Below are 18,812 nucleotides of genomic sequence, written 5' to 3' on the forward strand. Positions count from 1 at the left end.
TGAACCAGATTAAAACAATAGCTTTATATGTTCTGTGCTGCTATCTAGCTCATTAGAATTCGTCTTAATGCACATTAAAAAAACATGTTATTCAGCTTCATCCTTTTCAGACAGATTACACTCTTTTTCACTTTCACAAATGAATATTATCTAAAGTATAATCAAGCACGTGTTGAATGCAAAGATTACTTTATAACCCGAGGCAAAGCCATCCAGTGATGTCGCTTGATGTGGCATCCCAGCAATGTGTGTTTCACTGAATGAATTAGAACTTCTACACATGAAAAAGATCATTCATTGACTCCTCATGCTGTAGGTAAAGAGGACGGGAAGTCATGTCAGAAAGTGACAGTGAGGATGACAATTAGAAAGAATGATTGCCGTAGCAACAGACCGGTGAGTTCATTTCATTTCAGAATATAACTATTATAATCTGGCTCTAATTTGGCTGTAAAATGGCTCACATTATGTCTGTCATGTACACAGGTCAACATAGTGTCATGCGATGGGAAGTGTCCGTCTGCTAGTATTTATAACTACAACATCAACACATATGCACGCTTTTGTAAGTGCTGCAGAGAGATGGGACTGCAGCGCCGTTCAGTCCAACTCTACTGCAGTGGAAACTCCACGTGGGTCAGTTACACCATACAGGAACCTACGGACTGTTCCTGCCAGTGGTCCTAAACCCTAAAACCATAATAACAGAAAGTGTTACTTATCATTCAACTTGAACGTTAAGATCTAGTGTTGTAAAGTTTCTTTTGTCTTTATTTCGCAAAGCAGAATAAAAATCTTAATTCTCAAATGTTTCAGAAAATGGTATAAACTGCATGGCTACATGTTTTCAAATGTAAGTAATGTGGTAGCACGCGAATCCAACAGTAACAGTAACCGTGATAATACTAGCTACGTGCTCCTCTTCTGTATATATGGAGTTCTACCACAGAGAATGCGGAAATAAAGAATTACTAATGCTTTTCTACAGGTAATGTTACTTCTTAATGATCTGAATATAATATGATTCGAAAGGTTATATTACAATCACATGTTTATTGAATAATTGACCTTATGCTGTATTTTGAGCACTTTATTTATTTATTACCATATGAGAACAATTGCTTCACTCAAAATACAAGATTTTATACACATGAATTATGCGTGTCTTTGATTTATGAAGCACTTCAGCTGATGCAAAATACATTTTTATCTTCGTGATCTGATATAAATTATTGCGAAGTCAGCATAAATTAGCTTTATACACTATGGCACATTTTAAGAACAGCTTTAGATTGTTGTGTGAAATGCTTAGTACTGACTTAAAACTAAATATGTGAAGTTCGTGTTTTTATATCTGTGTCCACAGTATTGCAATGTTGCATCTATAAAATGCAAATGGACGGTCATAATGAATACCTCTGTATAGACTCAATTAATTATTTTATAGAGTGGAGTCCTCTTTAGGTTCTTGGTTTAACATTGTACCTGCTGAAGAATTGCAACATCCATAATATGCTTAGCTTTTTGTACCATACTATATGTATATTTTCATTTTCAATAAAAATCTTTAGAAAATGGTAAGGCTTTATGCATTCTTGTGGAGGAACTGCAGTTTCACTGGCTGTGTTAGTAGGCATGGCCTGCGTCAGCACTTCTGGTTCTTTTTTGCAACCAGCATGCATATATCCACTAGTATTTCCAGTTCCAAATCTTTTTTGGAAGGTTAATATGGACGTACATTTTTTTCTTGTCTGCTGGCCTTCAAATGACATCATTTTCCGAGCTCCAGCATAACGCATGGTGTATATACGACTCATTTAACTGTGTATTAGGATATTTAGTGTAGATACGTTTAGATGGCCTAAGCATTATTACTTATAACCTTACCATCTCATATTGTGATGCATATTTGCACAAATGTCATCAAAAAATTGGGGAAAAACGAGAACTGTATTATTTTTTCTCCTTAAATCATTTTTGTTTGTTTTTTTCCTATCCATACTATCATTGGTTAGAGTAAGACCATCAATCCGCAAATATGAAAACACATGGAAAGACGGAACAGAGTCAGATTAATCATAAACATGTCAACTAAATCAGAAGGCTTAGAAAGTTCAAATTCAGTTTGATTCAATGTTTCAGCATTAGAGTTTCTCAGTATAATAAGGAAACATGATGAATTCTAGTATGTCAGTCTTGAAGAATAATTTTATTGAACTGCCAGATGCAACAGATAAAGCTGGCGAGCCAAACATTATTTACAAAAACGGAAGTTGAGAACCTAAAGACATAGCAGGAGAGGAAGTTCCTACTGCTTAACTATTGCTAAGACCGGACAGTGTTAATGTCACGCAGGTGGTGGTAGACCGCCTTTGCCAGCCTCTGGTAAAATGCAAATGGTGGGTGGGATCAGAGATGCCTGGTGAATGAAGGCAGAGCTCGGAGATGCAGGCAACAGGCATGTCCTGACCACAAGTGTAGATTTCTCCTTGAGCGCTTACTTTCTGCGGCGAGCAGCAGCACCCTTCTTGGAGCTGAATATCAGACAAAGAAAGAGTGGGTTAGTGGTTCTGATCTTTACTGACCTGCTGGTTGAAGACTGAGAAAAACACCATACAGGACAGGGCTCCATTTTTATTTTTAGTACAACAGCACAAGTGATGATTCAGCTGTTTTTATTAACATAAAGCCCTTTTAAATACTATTGTTTTCCAGTCCAGTTCTCATTCAGATCCTGCAGGATGTTCCTCTCTGCTTCGTGTCCACATAAAGTTTGACATGCACATGGAACTGAAATCATGTCCACACCATGCAGGACTTACCGCTCTTTCTCTGAGCTCTGTCAGTTTGTTAAACAGGCCTGTCTTAGTCTTAAATGTTTCACTCATTACCTTGTGTATACCATCAGATTTGATGGCACCAATGAAAAATAAGCCAGACCTGGCATAGACAAGTGCTTCATAGTGCCACTTAGGCTATGCTATGTATTGTATGTTGAGTGATAAAAGAATGAGCTTTATTTTTCATTGTCTGTAAATCATTTCAGTGATCAAGTACGTTTACATGCACAATTATTACAGTCATCATCTATCTGTCCGAGTATATATGACACTTCGTTATTGAATATTTGAAGGATTTATGTCAGATATATCATAACTGTAGATGGTAGATACATGACCAATTTGAAACATGAAGGAAACGGATCTATGATAGATAGATAGATAGATAGATAGATAGATAGATAGATAGATAGATAGATAGATAGATAGATAGATAGATAGATAGATAGATAGATAGATAGATAGATAGATAGATAGATAGATAGATAGATAGATAGATAGATAGATAGATAGATAGATGCGCACAATGCCTAGGCCAACTGTAGTTCGATTCTGGAATTCACTGGAAGAAGCCGATCTACAATCACATTATCTGGGTAGTTCAACTTCACAAAAACTGGACTGGCATGATTTTGACATTTAAAACAGATGAATAATCGCTTTATTCCGAACTAAATGGAACTCGAATGCATGTAAACGTACTCATAGAAGCTTGTATGAGGAGACTGCACTCGCTGTCTGACTAGGGGGGACAAAACTCATACAGCTCTAGAGAAACTCACTCTCAAAGGCTTCACGCTTCAGTAAGTCTGTCACAATGCTACAAAAATGTCCCAAATACTTACCATCTCTACCACAGCTTCAAGCCTACAGCCCTCTATCAAGTTTAGGACATGTTTTGTAAAGTCTTGCTGCCGTTGACAGTCATATATACGTTTAATCTAATATGACTGGCAGCGTGTGTGTGACAGTGGCTTTTTTAGAGTTTTCGTGGGGTGTGAAAATGATTAGATAATTCAGTCAGTAATATTAAAGTAGTCAGTCCACCCGTGCGCTGTGTGTGGTGGCAAAAGAGCTACTCACTGCTTCTGCAATTCATCAATGCGGTTTCTGAGAGAGATGACCTGAAAACAACACATGAGCGTTTTTAAACCTGCCAGATCATACCTTAACCACAGGATCCTGGATTGTGACCATCGAGGGCTGACAAACACACACAAATCATTCTGGCTTGATGCTCAGGACTTGCTGAGGTCAAGAACTGGTATAAAGTAGCATTTTGTGGGCATATCACAGGCATGTGTGTTTTCCCTCAGAAAGACGGTATTGAGCTTAAACAATCACACGCACTTACCTGCGGGAGAAAACATCTCGGAAGACAAGATGCTTACTGACTCTACATATGATCTCATTTAACCATGAAGCACATCTCTACTGTACAATATCAAGGTTGTTGGCTTAGTGGTTGGATTTAGCTGCTGGTGGGTAAAGAGATCAACTTGTTGAGATCAGGCTCTAACCATAGTACATTTGACCTTTCACCTGTGGTCTGAATCGACCTGTTTCCCAGAAGCCATGGAGACCAGAGAGTCTCATGCACACAGTCCATGCTGCCACGTCCCTGTTGCTGACCAAAGCCTGATGCTTAGCTTCCTATATTTCCAGTTACTCACTATTTACTGAGCTCCTCCACTCTCTTACGCTGGGTTGTAACCTGCAGAACCACAGAACACAGCTGAGACCTGAACTACTACCACACACATCTGAATCACCTGCACAGACACACTCAGACCTGCTCTCACACACGTCGTGACTGATATGTTCATGGTCTTTGTAATGTCAAGCTGACCAAATTATGCGAATGAGTAAATGGTGTGTTGCTTTTATACAATAGTTCAATAAACAGTAAGTTAATATTAAGTTACTTACATTTTAAACAGTATATTGCCAGTTACTTAAGGTGCAGTCACATTTACCATATCACTGGCAAAAGGAGAAGAAGAAGGATTTCCCAACACAGAAGAGGTTTTGCAACGGGTTGAATTTGCTGTGTTGAGCAACAGACAGCTGCTTGGTTTGAAACTTCTTTGTGAGCTGTGCTAGATGCAGTACGTCACTTCATTATTCGTAACAGACAATGGACTCTTTTTTGCTCACAGGATTTCTCCATTATCTGTTGTCAACCGTGTTGAAAATTTGCATGAGCAACTTCAACATGAGCGAAATCTTCATGGGGAACTTTCTAGTCGAACAGTGTAGTCACATTTACAGTTGCTTGACATTGCTTGTCATTTTTCATAGGAATCCACGTGATTGGGTACAGTATTTCAGTCACATTGGTGAAATTCCGTGGGTAAAAAAGTCCAATGTCAATTTGTAGCGATGTATGTAGCACAGCTCACTAAGAAGTCACTTTCAAACTAAGTTGCTTTCTGTTGGTCAATGCAGCGAGTCCGTTGCGAAATCTGTTGGAAAATCTTTCACCCTCACACAAAAATTCTGATCGCGAGGATTTGCCTGCAAAAATTCACAGAACAACCATCATGTCTCCAAGCAACTCACAGTAGTAGCGGTGTTTCATTCCTGAATGAATCAGCTTTTTTGAACGAAACGGTTGAATAAATGATTTGGTTGCACTTTATTAGACAGTACATGCACTTACATGTACTTACAGTGTACTTACTCCAGAAAGTACTGGTTAATATAAGGTAACTACATGGGTTAAGGTTAGGTTTAGGGGTAGGTTAAGGGTTAGTACCTAGTTATTACCTAGTTATTGTATTAACTATAATAAGTACATCGTATGTACATGGGGAGCAAGACTGTAAAATAAAGTGCTACCAATGATTTAATGATGCACTCTTAAAGCCACCTACAGTGGTATGAAACCTATAGAGAGAATCATGGAAAAATCCCCACCAATAATGTACAGACTGAATGTCTGTAATGCAATGTAACACAATAAAATTTGAGGATTATGCTTATTCATTAAATGGATAGTTCACCCAAAAATGAAAGTTGAGTTATCATTTAGTGTTGGGCAGGATATAAGGACCAGGAAGAGTCCATGTAAAGTGACCAATCAACGGTTTGAGCTTTGAAAAGAATACTTTTCCCGTTTCCCATCGGTAAACATGCAAACACATCTCTTTTAAATTCAACTAAGTGCCTCAAACAAAACGCTTGATGTCTAAGATTTTCTGTACCGCAAACTTTTTTAAATCTAGCATTTAGTTTAATTGCAGCAGTATCTAGCTTTGTTTCAAGGCGGACCGAAAAAGTTTGCCGTAAAAAAGTAAGCCAATCAGATTCAGACTTTTGCCTTTGTGAAAGTTGTTTCCAGTTTTGTGTGCCATATGCATCAGACTAAGTCACCATTGTCATTGCATCCCTTTTTTTTTTTTTTTTTTACATAAAAAGAAAATGAATGGTGACTTAGATGGTCATCTCTTTTTGTATCCCATACACTTCCCAAACCAAAAGAGGTTTTTCGCAGCGATGCCATAGAACAGAGTTATTCAAATCTTGCCCTGGAGGGCCAATGCGCTGCAGAGTTTAGCTCCAACCCTAGTCAAACACACCTGAACATGCTAATCAATGTCTTCAGGTTCATTAGAAAATCACAGGTGGGTGAGTTTGATCAGGGTTGGAGCTAAACTCTGCAGCGCATTGGCCCTCCTGGGCAAGATTTGAATAACCCTGCCATAGAAGAACCCTTTTGGGATCCCTAAAGAACCTTTCAGTGAACAGTTCTTAAAAGAACCATTTTTGCATCACATTCTTAGTCTGAAGGGCATTTTAATAAACTTAAAAACCTTATAGTTTCTACTACAAAGAACCGTTTGTGCAATGCAAAGGTTCCATGGATGTTGTTAATGGGTTATCATGGAACCACAGATGCCAGTAAATTATTTTTTAAATTATTTTCATTTTTGGGTCAACTATAATTTTAAGCGTAAAGTGGGTCCAGGATGCAGCTGACAAAGTAGTGAATCTCCCCTAGTAAAACAAACGTAGGTCATAATGAAATATGTCAAGTAAAATACGTTTATAGACATTGTATTGTGTAAATGGCTATTAGACTTCTCCCTCACCTCATACTTCTGCCTCTTGAGTTTCTCGATGTGCTCGAACTTCTCAGCCTCCAGGGTGTACAACCAGTCCCACAGCTCTTTAGCTTTCTCCCTGTAAACAGCCATTTACCAAAAAAAAAAACACATTTAGAATTTAGACACTAACTATGTTTCATCAGGACAAGGTGTCTTTTTTCAGCCTCATTGACTGTAGTCTTAGAGTTGTCAGGTATTTGTGCTTACCTCAGCTTGTCCTCATTGAGATGGTCAATATTCAGAGCCTTGCGTCTGTCTGCCAGAATCTTCTTCTTCTTCTCCCTTTCAGTTTGCTTCTTACCTCCCCTCTTTGAGTCAGCCTGTTTTTATCAGCACACAAACACAACACATTTCACAATCATATATTGTACTCGGAGCGATGATGAACAGAATCAGAGTTGGGTTTGATAGAAAACTGCACCTTCTGCAGGTAGCTGCTGTACTGAGAGCCCATGTTGGACAGGGCAGACTTCTTCTTGGCATCCTCATCTGCCCTCTTCTTAGCATCAGCCTCCTCCTTCCTCAGCCTCTCTTCCTCACGTCTTGCCTGACGCTCCTTGTCCTTCTCAGAGCGGATCCTCAGCTGCTCTGCCCTCTCAGCCCTACGCTTCTCCTGCACACACAAGTATCAAATATGTCTATTATAATGATACACAGCGCTCTGGATTGGTCAATCACAGCATTTCCTTAAATTTGCCTTTGTCCAAGGCAATGCTGTATAATATCATCCCACTTATCCAGGTCAGTGTTATTTTAGGATTATTTTTATACTATTATAATAAATACTACTTTTATTTGTTATATTTTTAGTTTTCATTTTAATTTTAGCTTAATTGTTTTTGTCATTTTGTTTTGTCATTTTTATTAGTTTTTGGGATTTTTTTTATTACATTTCTATTTTATGTTTATATCAGTTTTAGGTTTAGTAATTTTAGTAGGCTACATCAACTTTGGTTATTGTATAAAACCAACCTTTATGTCTGTTGTAGTGAAAATGGACTGAAATATTGTTGTGGTGTCTTGGTAGGCTGATTGTGTTGTACTATTTTAAGATAATATACAGGTAAGATTATAAAATCGTTTAAACTCAAATCAATATTTAAAGTCTGTGTACTTATGGTTGAGTCAGGGAGCTAATAGACAGCTGACACTCACAATTCTATCTTTCAGAGCAATAAGCTCCTCTTCTTCCTTCTTCCTGCTCTCAAAGTGGGCATCAATCAGGCCCTGCAGCTCAACGAGATCCTTGTTTTGACGCTTCTTGTGGATATCCTGTTTGCACACATGTAAATATGCATTTGTGCAATGTTTAATACATAATATAATGTAACCAACAATGACATGCAGTACTTGCTTACATCAAAGTCCACCTTATCCCCGTCAGGGATCTTTGGTGCACTTGGTCTGAAGGGAATGAAAGAAAAATGTGTTTTAGTGGCATTCCGGGTATCACATAACTTCAGTTCCTCAGGAAAAGTCAGAGCATGTTGTATTGCATCACAGCATTGAAATTGGCTGCTCAGCTGTAAAGTTTAGTGGACAATTCTACTTACTTGAACTTGGGCTTCTCATCTGTTATGAAAAATAAAATAAACAAAAGGAGAGGGATATGTATCATGGTTAGAGATGTTTTAAACAAGCTCAGTCAACAATCAGTGGGAATTCTGTTAGCCATATCCATGAACACGGAGTTACTCAATTCAATTCAGTTACCCTGAGCTTTAAGAATGACGTGTGTAACTTTTGAAAGTATGTTTACAAAGTTAAGTACGTTCAATTGTTTCAGTAATGTTAATAAACTGGGTTAGTTAGAAAGTTGGGAAACAAATAGTTGATCAAAACAAATCTAGAAGAATCATTGCATAAGAAATCAGTTCATGAGGTGCTTATAAGTACACAAGTATAAACAGACACAGAACTCAAGTGGACCATTCTCATTCTCCAAGGAATTAAGACATCAACAACAACAAAAAGCCTTGTGGAAAAGATTCAGCTTTTTATCCTTCATTCATTTTCCCATCTCTTTTGACTAAAAGCATCTATATCTGGGTTAATTATAACTCTGGTCATATCATGGACCTCTGACTAGATCAGATGTTTGAGCCATTTGAATGTATCGTAACCATTTGGCTTGACTTTCACACCAAAAACACAAGCAATAAGCCACACCCAGACCAAATAAAAAACTACCATCTTGTGCTCCTTCTTCCACTGGTGGTGTGGCACATTCATGCAAAAAGAAGCAAAGCACAGAGCAATGTCAGCATTTCATATTCTTTCACCCTCGTTATTGACTTTCCACTGACACTATACAGGCCAGTTTTTGGTGTCCCCTTATTCAGAATATTATGTTGTACGTTTGTGGACCTGATTTCACTGTGTACATTGCAGGCATTAACCCCTCCCCCATGCCTTCTTTCTAATCAGAAATGACAAATACAAGAAAATGACAAACATACCTTCCTCTTCATAGGCCTCTGCATGCATCAAGCGTTGAAAGCAAGAGTAAAATAGAGAACATTAATATTGCTTTGTGTGCTTTTTGCTGCCCCAAGCAGGGCTGCGTGCTCAGATGCAGAGTTCAGTTGAGCGGACACTCAAATTGAGGTGTCAGCTTGTATCAGGATATATTGACATTAAACATAGAATAAAAATTCACTAAACACCACAATAAAGAATGAATTAGGTTATCACTTTCAGTGGGACACCTCAATATGAGCAAGCTGTATAACATAAGCTAAACAACAACATTTATATTGATGATCAATTTATAGTTGCATACATATTATCATGAAACTTTGCTTGGTATTTCAAAGTGGACAAAAAGCATCTTAATAATGGACGGCATCTGGTTTGACACTTTGAGCGTTTTGCTTTTTAATTCAATATTTCAACTTAAAGAAGATGTATTACATTTTAAGTGTAATATTTCATAATTAATATAGTTCAGTGTGCCAAAGAGAGCCTTTCCAGTGTTAAGCCAGTGAAATGACAGAGAATAAGTTACTATACAGCATATTAACAGTAGCCCTTTTTGTCCCTTTGAAAATGTCATTAAATATACTGATCATTTATTGTAGAATTGGTATTTAAACATTAATATCAGCATCCCATGAATATTGTGAAACACATGCAATAGAATAGATTTGTTCTCAAGATGCAGCCTAGAGATAGCATTATTTTGGCGGCAACTCAAAGACAGTTTTGAATGCAGAAGAGTGCAATGAGTTTTTAGTCACGATCTGATATAAGCATCATTGCTGCAGCATGATTGGCCAGAGCAGGAGCTGGAATGTGATTTATTATCAGCTCAGGCCACCAATGTTGAGGAAGCTACTTTGAAACTGTTGTTTGCTGAGCTACTGCTAATGCTCGGTAGTTCATCTACAATCAAGCTACTAAAAGGAACCCGGAAGGGCCTATGGGGGTCATCTTTAATATATAAATTATTATTATCTTTTAAATAAATAAGGATCCTAATTAGTGTGATGGCATTAAACTTGAACAGACAAAATTAACACTTAATTTATATATAAAAAAACACCCTAACTGAATCAAAAACAGTGATGAACAGCAGTATTTAGTACAGCTAAATACTGAATCGTTTATTGAATCAGTGAATCTTTTATTGTCAATCGTTTACTGAATCTATGAATATTTACATGGTTCATTTACAGGAGCATTTCAAACGACTGGGACTTCCTACATTGACTTCCTTATTGACTTTTGACATAAAAAAGAGCAATTTAGCCTTTTTTTGTGATGCACCGTACTAAAAATATAGTGTTGCTAGTCTTATTTGCTTCCCAACACTGCAGGCCTCCTGCATCCACTCTAAAAAATAAAAGCTGCATTTGGTGTGATGAGCGCCATGTCTGTCAGAGCTTAATCGTTCCACCTCACTCCACTTCGGTCTGCAAGTGAATTAGAATTGGAAAATATTCCTTGTTCGTAAATTGGGAAATTGTCCAATTCTGAAAACGAATTCAAATGCACCACAAGGGACTGAAATGGCATGAATCTAAGCTCTGTCAACATCTGGTGTTGCCACACCAGTCTCATAGTGCGCCTGAACGAAGAGGAGGTACCGCCAGTAGTGGTTAAAGTTTTGTTGAGTTGGAGGGGAAGTTCTGGGGAACTACAGCTACATTAATTGTGGGTGATTTTTAAGTAGCAGGTGAGGTGTGCTGCCTGTTTTTAGTTTTTTTGGGGGGGAAATGGGAAGGATGAATGAATATTCATGCCACATACCTTCCTCATGCACCTCTGGTTCTGGCTCTGGTTCTGGTTCTGGTTCTGGCTCTTTTTCTGGCTCTGGTTCTGGCTCTGGCTCTGGCTCTGGTTCTTGCTCAGGCTCAGGCTCAGGCTCCGGTTCAGGAGCTGCCTCTGGAGCTACCTCTACCTCTACTACCTCTTCAGCTAATAATACATAATGCAGCAAGCAACCAGGGGAAGGAAGGTTTTCAAAAGTTAATGCGTTGCAGCATTCAGAAATGGGAGATTAAGTACTGGTTAAAGTCAGAGAGAGAGAGAGAGAGAGAGAGAGAGAGAGAGAGAGAGCGAAATTTGTGAAATGTATATGAATAGGGAAGGGATAGGTGGACAGAGGATGCACATAGCGGGAGAACCACTATGAAATGATGAGACCTTGAGACACCAGGGTTCCACATGCCAAATAAAATACCCACACGAAATGCCTTTGTTTTTCCCTGTTTGCCAAAGTTATTCATTCAAATAATCTAGAGTAAACTCTTAACTACTTTGTGTTTGATAGGAAAATAAACTAGAATAAAGTTCACACCTTATACACAGACAAAATTCACATACTATCACCTCAAAAACAAAGACAAGGCGTCAGATTTTTTTCAATGTCCTTTTCAACAGTTACGCAATTTATAACTTAAAGGAGCTGTATGTAGGACTGTGGCCAAAACTGGTACTGCAATCACTTTCAAATTACTGTTGAGCGGTGTATCCCCTCTCCCCCTCCCCCTGACTCGAGGTTGCCAGATAGGCTGCAAGATGCAGCAGGAACGTAGGCTGCTACATGGAGCTTTCAATGGCAAGTGACGAGTCGTACACAGTAAGTTTTTTTTCTTTCTGTTAATTATGTTTATGCTTCAAGAGCGATCGCAAAAATGTACTAATGGCGATTAGCCAAATATAATCGTAAATATGAACGCTCGTATGTGACAGTACATTCCCACATGAAAAAATACTATAGTAAAATTACAGCAAAGCTAAATAACATTAGCAATGGTCATACAGGTCAACTTGCAGCATGTTTTGTCCACTATATATGCGAAGAACGAATGAGGAATAATTTTTACTGAGGTAACGTTAGGCTACTGTCTCAAATACGTTTACACAGTGCTAATAGGCGTGCTAATGTTGTTTTCCTCAGCGTCCCAGCATAATGACAGAGAAACGGGCTCTGATAATGCATTACTAATGTTAGCAATGACGACTCGCCGTTTTTATTTACCAAACAATTCCTTAACGTTACCTTTTCAATTCAATGACCCACCTCCTCCATCTGCGCTAACCTAACGTTACTTTTTACGAACATGCATATCTTTGTTCGACTGTCATGAATATTTGAAATGTCCATTTACATTAAGTACAAGTTAGCCAAACATAGATGAACCTTACCTGTCCAGGAGAAAATTAGCAACGTTGGCATCAGTCTTCAAATTATTCTCCGTTTTCAGCCGTCTCTATCTTTCAAAGGCATCTCAAATCCTTGTTTTATTTCGGACACTGTCACAACGTTTTTCTGATTCATAACGAGGTTGTTTAGGTTTCGTAAAGTTAGACATTGTTTATCCAAAAAGTTTATAGCTGCAGCTGTGGTAACTAGAGCAGAGCTGGCAACCCGAATGCAGAAACACTACTGACTTCGTGATTGGTAGATAGGTGGAGGGTGGCGCTTCAGGCCAAAACACAACATGTCAACATCAGTTGAGGGCTGCAACTTCACTTTTAAAATGACAATATCTCGGCCGGACAACCGTTGTCAGTGATATAAATATTTGAAATTAACATGATTTCTTAATGTCTAGTGACATATCAGGGCCATTTTATGATTAATTGAAATACATTTCTTACATACAGTTCCTTTAAGGTTTCCAGACACTGGAATATTCCAGTTCGTTTTATGGATTCTGTCTAAAAGGTCATCAAATGTCATAGCACCCTTCAAGCTGTGGGGGGCAGCACATGCGGGTTAGCATAAACATGATTAATATGCTTATTGTTTTGTTTTTCCTTATGATGAGTTAAATGAAAAGGTTGACGTTTAAAAGATACTTGAATTAGGCAAAAAAAATTAGTCAAGCAAATCATTTTCATTTTCTGCTTTCGGTTAATTTATTTTCAGTTGACTCCAGACAGTGTCAGGCATTTTTAAACGAATAAGAAGAAATTGTGTTGAATTAGTATGTTGAAAGACTAGTTAATTTTCAAATCCATTTTGTTTGTTTTGTTGTAGTTTATTGTTGCTTATTTTACCTTCCTCTCCGTAATCTTCATATGCCAGAAAAGAAAGCAGTAAAGGAATACACAAATTACAAAATGCTTTTCGTTTTGTCTTTCTTATTTGGTACCATTGTAATTATAATTGCATCATACATTCAATGCATGCTGAGCCTTTTTTAATGGTGTTCTGTGGAGTCAGTGCTCTTCAGTTCAGTACAGAACCAGTAGCCAATTATTAAGAAATTCCAGTAAATTAACAATTTGGTCTGATCGCTGGCCTTTCTAGCCTGAAATGAGCATTTCACTCAGAGAACACTAGTAACATGAGCATCATTAATACTGCCTTCGGCCACTGCATGTGTTTGGCATGTCAGCCTCCAGAGATGTTCCTAAAAAAGCTCTCCGTGGCAGTGGCAGAAGGCAGTATGCTGGCATGAGATTCATGAAACAGCTGCCAGACAGCAGGTGGCGCAATATCAGCCACCACGGGCAAATTCAGGGCACAACTCTTGCATTTGGATATTTATTTATAGTTGAAATATATATATATTTTTTTATGAATTAAATTTTAATGCTGGGTAGAGCAAAGCCAAACCTGCACAGATATATCATCAAGGCTCTCTATAAATAGAGCAATTTGAGTATCTGCTGACATACCAAGAAAACATTGATGCTGACTGAAAAAATAAAAATACATATGGTATATACGTAATTTTTGTTATAAATTGATATTGAGTATAAAAATATGCGATTTATACTGCATACACATATGACATACTTCCTGGCTAAGGCATTTCTACAACAACTGCAGTAATAATAAAAAGAAGAATTCAAATATAGAACTTACCCCCACTGAATGAAAGAAGAGAGTGAAAGAAGGGTTATCATTATTTTGTGTTTTGACCATAGAGCATGAATACTAATAATTTGCACGCTGAACAATGGAGCTTAATATTTAATGTCAGAATACTTACACATCCTCTGTGTCGGACATGATGACAGGGAGCTCTAGACCTATATGAAGCAGACAGAAAGATTATTTACCACTGTGAAAGAGCTAATCGCAGACTTGACAGGTGTGAAAGGCACCTCAAAATGCTAAATATTTTAGGAAGCTTGTAACATTTTATGACAGCTTTTCATCTAGTCAACTATAAAAAACAGCTGTATGTCTGAATATGCTTAACATTTACTGTCTGTCTGACTTCAGTTCTTCAAAGAAATTATAAATGATAAATCTGACATTATTGCTTATCTTCAACAGAATATCAACAGAATAGGAAAAAAAAGGAAATAAACCTGCTAAATAATATCTTCATTCTAAAAATGTGATGGTTAAGTTTGGGTGTAATGTCTAAAAACATCAAATATCCTTAATATTTGGAAAAAGAGAAGTCCCGACCGTGATAGAAAAACAAATGTATGTGTGTGTGCGCATACGCATGTGTGTGTTCTTGAATGTATGGTTTATGAGGACACAAATTTGTATAATGACATAGGTATTACAATGCAAACATGGTTTATGAGGACACGCATTGAAATTCAAAACAATGCAGAAAGTTTTGTGTGATGGGTAGGTTTAGGTGTAAGGTTAGTGTAAGGGGATAGAATATACAGTTGGTACAGTATAAAAACCATTACACCTATGGAGAGTCCCCGTAAACCCCATCTACAAGTGTGTGTATGAGGATATCATTTATATCCAGGTTTGGATATAATTTATGAAAATGTCTTAAAAAAAAATAAATAAATAGCCAAATGTGTTTCTGTGATGGTTAGCTTTCAGGTATGATAAAATAATTATCATGATATTTTGCATCTACCAGATATCCTCACTAATATAGCTTCAGAATCTCTCTCTCTCTCTCTCTCTCTCTCTCTCTCTCTCTCTCTGTGTGTGTGTGTGTGTGTGTGTGTGTGGTGACTCATATCTCCAGCACAGCTGCAGAAGCGTTTAGAGATTAACACATGATCGTATTTCCCAGCATCAGCTCTCTCTCTTTTTGACAGTGAGTCTCTGGTCCTGTCAGCCCTGCCTTATGTGGGCATGCCTGCATGCTTAAATTATTATGAGCCATTAAAGGAAAGAATGCTGGATTATTTATGTTTCTATTCTGAGATGAAACAAAAAAGCGAATGCAATATCACAACAGAATGAATATAGTATACTATCATGATATGCATTGTATTAGCATCGAAATGACAACCATCTAGTTAGCGTTTAAGAAATCATTAGAGCATTGTTCTAATAGTTCCACCCTGTTTGTGCTATTATCTGTTGACAGCTGTTCTTTGTTAAGCCTCTATTGTCATAGTGGTGTCATTAGTGGTGATCTACAGGTTAGGACAAAGAGCAAGCCAACAATGTGTAAATCCTAAATTGCATTGTGCCGGTTGATAATAGCCTTAGTGTGTTATCTACAGAGTGGCACACTGTGATCAACTGAAGCCATCAACTGAAGTAAAATATCTTAGCATATCCCATTCAGCATAGTCAGAATTCACTACAACTATTTACCACAATTAACTGCAACATGTGTAAGACAGAATAACAATTTAAAAGAAAAAAGCACCATCAACTGTGAGCAGAGAGAGAAAACTTTCCACTCAGACTCGGCCCAGACATATCTTTGATTTTCTGAAAATACCAAATCTTTAAACTCTTACCTCAGAAAAGCCGAAAGAAGAGAGTGTCTTGATGGCGAAGACGGGCTGTAAGGTTCTGCAAACCTTGAAACTTCTTAAGTCCTTGACTTATACTGATACTTGATCTTCTAAGGAGTCTCATTGGCTGAGGAGCTAATGTGGGGGGGAGGGAATCTGGACCATAAGGAGACCCACAGAATGTGCTGGATGTAATGACGATCAGATTTGGAAAGCTGAGGCACCCAATCGCTATATCTGTCATAGCACAAGGCAAGCAAAAATAAGCCCAAGTTAAGAGGGAGAGTATGCTAAGGCTCTTTTAGAAATCTGGCTGTGGTTAACAGAGGGACACAAAATGTCTTTGAGGATGCTGTTGGGAGCAGGGCATGGGGTAGACATCACAAACCGAAAACTCTTAATGGACTGATGATTGAAAAAATGTATTCTTTCTCCATGTTTTTAGGCAGATGATTATTTGTACATGCCCACGTTTTTGTCCACAATAGTGTTTCAATGTGGGGCAAGTTTGACCAAAGCAAGAATACACTGTAATACAGTAAAACACACTGCCTGAAGTGAATAGCTACATTGTGCACACCAATCAGTGAACTTTTGAAGCATGTTATTAAGTTTTAATGTTGATTAAAGTACATTTTAAGTGATACCATTGTAGAAATGATCTATTCACAGTGAGCCACAATTAATTTATTCCACAAATGAAAGGTTCCAATTAAAGGTAAGATTATTTGGCTGGTCATATGATCTCAACATGTCTGCCCCCGCGTGGTGACCGGCTCCATATCAAATAAAACAGCTTATATTTGGCCACTGACTAGACTCTTCTCATGTTATTGTATGTCATTTTTAACAGATTAGTCATATTTAATATTTAAAATATATTAATTATCAATATTTAGTCATATTTATTTTTTTATGTTTAAAGATGTATTAATGAGTAAAACATTTCTAAGTGGACCTTATATAATTCTAACTGGAAGGAGATTTTAATATCAAACTATACAGATTTTCACCAACACTGTAAATTTGATTTCAGCACATCCGTTGTTCGTGTTTAGAAAGAAAATGTATATTTTCAAGTATTTTTCCTCCACTATTTGTACACTGAATAAAAAGTCCAAACAATACACTGAAAATTATTTTAAGAAATTGTGGTTCTTGTACAGCTTTTTATATACACTCACCAAAAGGATTATTAGGAACAACATACTGTGTTGACCCCCTTTCGCCTTCAGAACTGCCTTAATTTTACATAGCATTGATTCAACAAGGTGCTGAAAGCATTCTTTAGAAATGTTGGCCCATATTGATAGGATAGCATCTTGCAGTTGATGGAGATTTGTGGGATGCACATCCAGGGCATGAAGCTCCCGTTCCACCACATCCCAAAGATGCTCTATTGGGTTGAGATCTGGTGACTGTGGGGGTCATTTTAGTACAGTGAACTCATTGTCATGTTCAAGAAACCAATTTGAAATGATTAGAGCTTTGTGACATGGTGCATTATCCTGCTGGAAGTAGCCATCAGAGGATGGGTACATGATGGTCAGAAACAATGCTCAGGTAGGCCGTGGCATTTAAACAATGCCCAATTGGCACTAAGGGGCCTAAAGTGTGCCGAGAAAACATCCCCCACACCATTACACCACCACCACCAGCCTGCACAGTGGTAACAAGGCATGATGGATCCATGTTCTCATTCTGTTTACGCCAAATTCTGACTCTACCATCTGAATGTCTCAACAGAAATCGAGACTCATCAGACCAGGCAACATTTTTCCAGTCTTCAACTGTCCAATTTTGGTGAGCTCGTGCAAATTGTAGCCTCTTTTTCCTGTTTGTAGTGGAGATGAGTGGTTCCCGGTGGGGTCTTCTGCTGTTGTAGCCCATCCGCCTCAAGGTTGTGCGTGTTGTAACTTCACAAATGCTTTGCTGCATACCTCGGTTGTAACGAGTGGTTATTTCAGTCAAAGTTGCTCTTCTATCAGCTTGAATCAGTCGGCCCATTCTCCTCTGACCTCTAGCATCAACAAGGCATTTTCGCCCACAGGACTGCAGCATACTGGATGTTTTCCCCTTTTCACACCATTCTTTGTAAACCCTAGAAATGGTTGTGTGTGAAAATCCCAGTAACTGAGCAGATTGTGAAATACTCAGACCAACAACCATGCTACGCTCAAAATTACTTAAATCACCTTTCTTTCCCATTCTGACATTCAGTTTGGAGTTCAGGAGATTGTCTTGACCAGGACCACACCCCTTAATGCATTGAAGCAACTGCCATGTGATTGGTTGATTAGATAATTGCATTAATGAGAAATTGAACAGGTGTTCCTAATAATCTTTTAGATGAGTGTAGTTTAAATTTAAATGTGCATTAAAGTCACAGTGAAAATAAAACTGATCATTCTTTGTAATATTGCAGCATTTATAATAAATGATTTATCCATGCACATCTTTTTTTTAATTCCCTTATAAATACTCCCTCTGCCATTTGCAGTGACATCTATTCTCTGATCACGTGTTCACTGTCGTGAGGGCGGGACAATCAGTCTCTCACATGAGATCACAGCAATTGCAAACCACAACGGTCCAACAAACCAATCTGTTCCCATTGGACAAAATCAAGTTCCGTACTAGATTGTTGCATGTTCGAGAAGACATTTTAAAGCAGATCTCTCTCTCTCTCTCTCTCTCTCTCTCTCTCTCTCTCTCTCTCTCT

At 37.9% G+C, this 18,812-nt stretch overlaps 2 protein-coding genes across 8 annotated transcripts in view; one reads left to right on the forward strand and one right to left on the reverse strand.

The window, feature by feature from the left end:
• otog (otogelin) overlaps nucleotides 1–1,578 on the forward strand; it is a gene marked incomplete at its 5' end in the record, with an annotated part of 43,364 nt that extends 41,786 nt beyond the window's left edge. The window contains 2 exons of the mRNA XM_079803738.1: nucleotides 317–396; nucleotides 487–1,578. Of these exons, the coding sequence (XP_079659864.1) occupies nucleotides 317–396; nucleotides 487–687 (281 nt within the window). The 3' untranslated portion in view covers nucleotides 688–1,578. The remainder of the gene's footprint in view (nucleotides 1–316; nucleotides 397–486) is intronic.
• tnnt3b (troponin T type 3b (skeletal, fast)) lies at nucleotides 1,084–16,200 on the reverse strand. Of its 7 annotated transcripts, none has more exons than XM_079810782.1 (12): nucleotides 16,094–16,159; nucleotides 14,401–14,440; nucleotides 11,201–11,368; nucleotides 9,140–9,160; nucleotides 8,503–8,521; nucleotides 8,308–8,353; nucleotides 8,105–8,221; nucleotides 7,371–7,562; nucleotides 7,157–7,269; nucleotides 6,935–7,025; nucleotides 4,514–4,554; nucleotides 1,084–2,534 (listed from the first exon to the last, which is right to left on the reverse strand). In XM_079810782.1, the coding sequence occupies exons 2-12, from the start codon at nucleotides 14,402–14,404 to the stop codon at nucleotides 2,498–2,500; spliced, it is 849 nt and encodes a 282-aa protein (XP_079666908.1). In that variant the 5' UTR covers nucleotides 14,405–14,440; nucleotides 16,094–16,159; the 3' UTR covers nucleotides 1,084–2,497. The 7 variants fall into 7 exon arrangements, with proteins under 7 accessions (XP_079666908.1, XP_079666909.1, XP_079666911.1 ...); XM_079810783.1 differs by lacking the exon at nucleotides 9,140–9,160 and adding an exon at nucleotides 9,409–9,426; XM_079810784.1 differs by lacking the exons at nucleotides 4,514–4,554; nucleotides 9,140–9,160 and adding exons at nucleotides 3,924–3,964; nucleotides 9,409–9,426 and having other exon boundaries at nucleotides 2,186–2,534.
• Nucleotides 16,201–18,812: the final 2,612 nt, after the last annotated feature.

Source organism: Gobio gobio, assembly GCF_949357685.1.
Source record: "Gobio gobio genome assembly, chromosome: 2".
NCBI lineage: Eukaryota > Metazoa > Chordata > Actinopteri > Cypriniformes > Gobionidae > Gobio > Gobio gobio.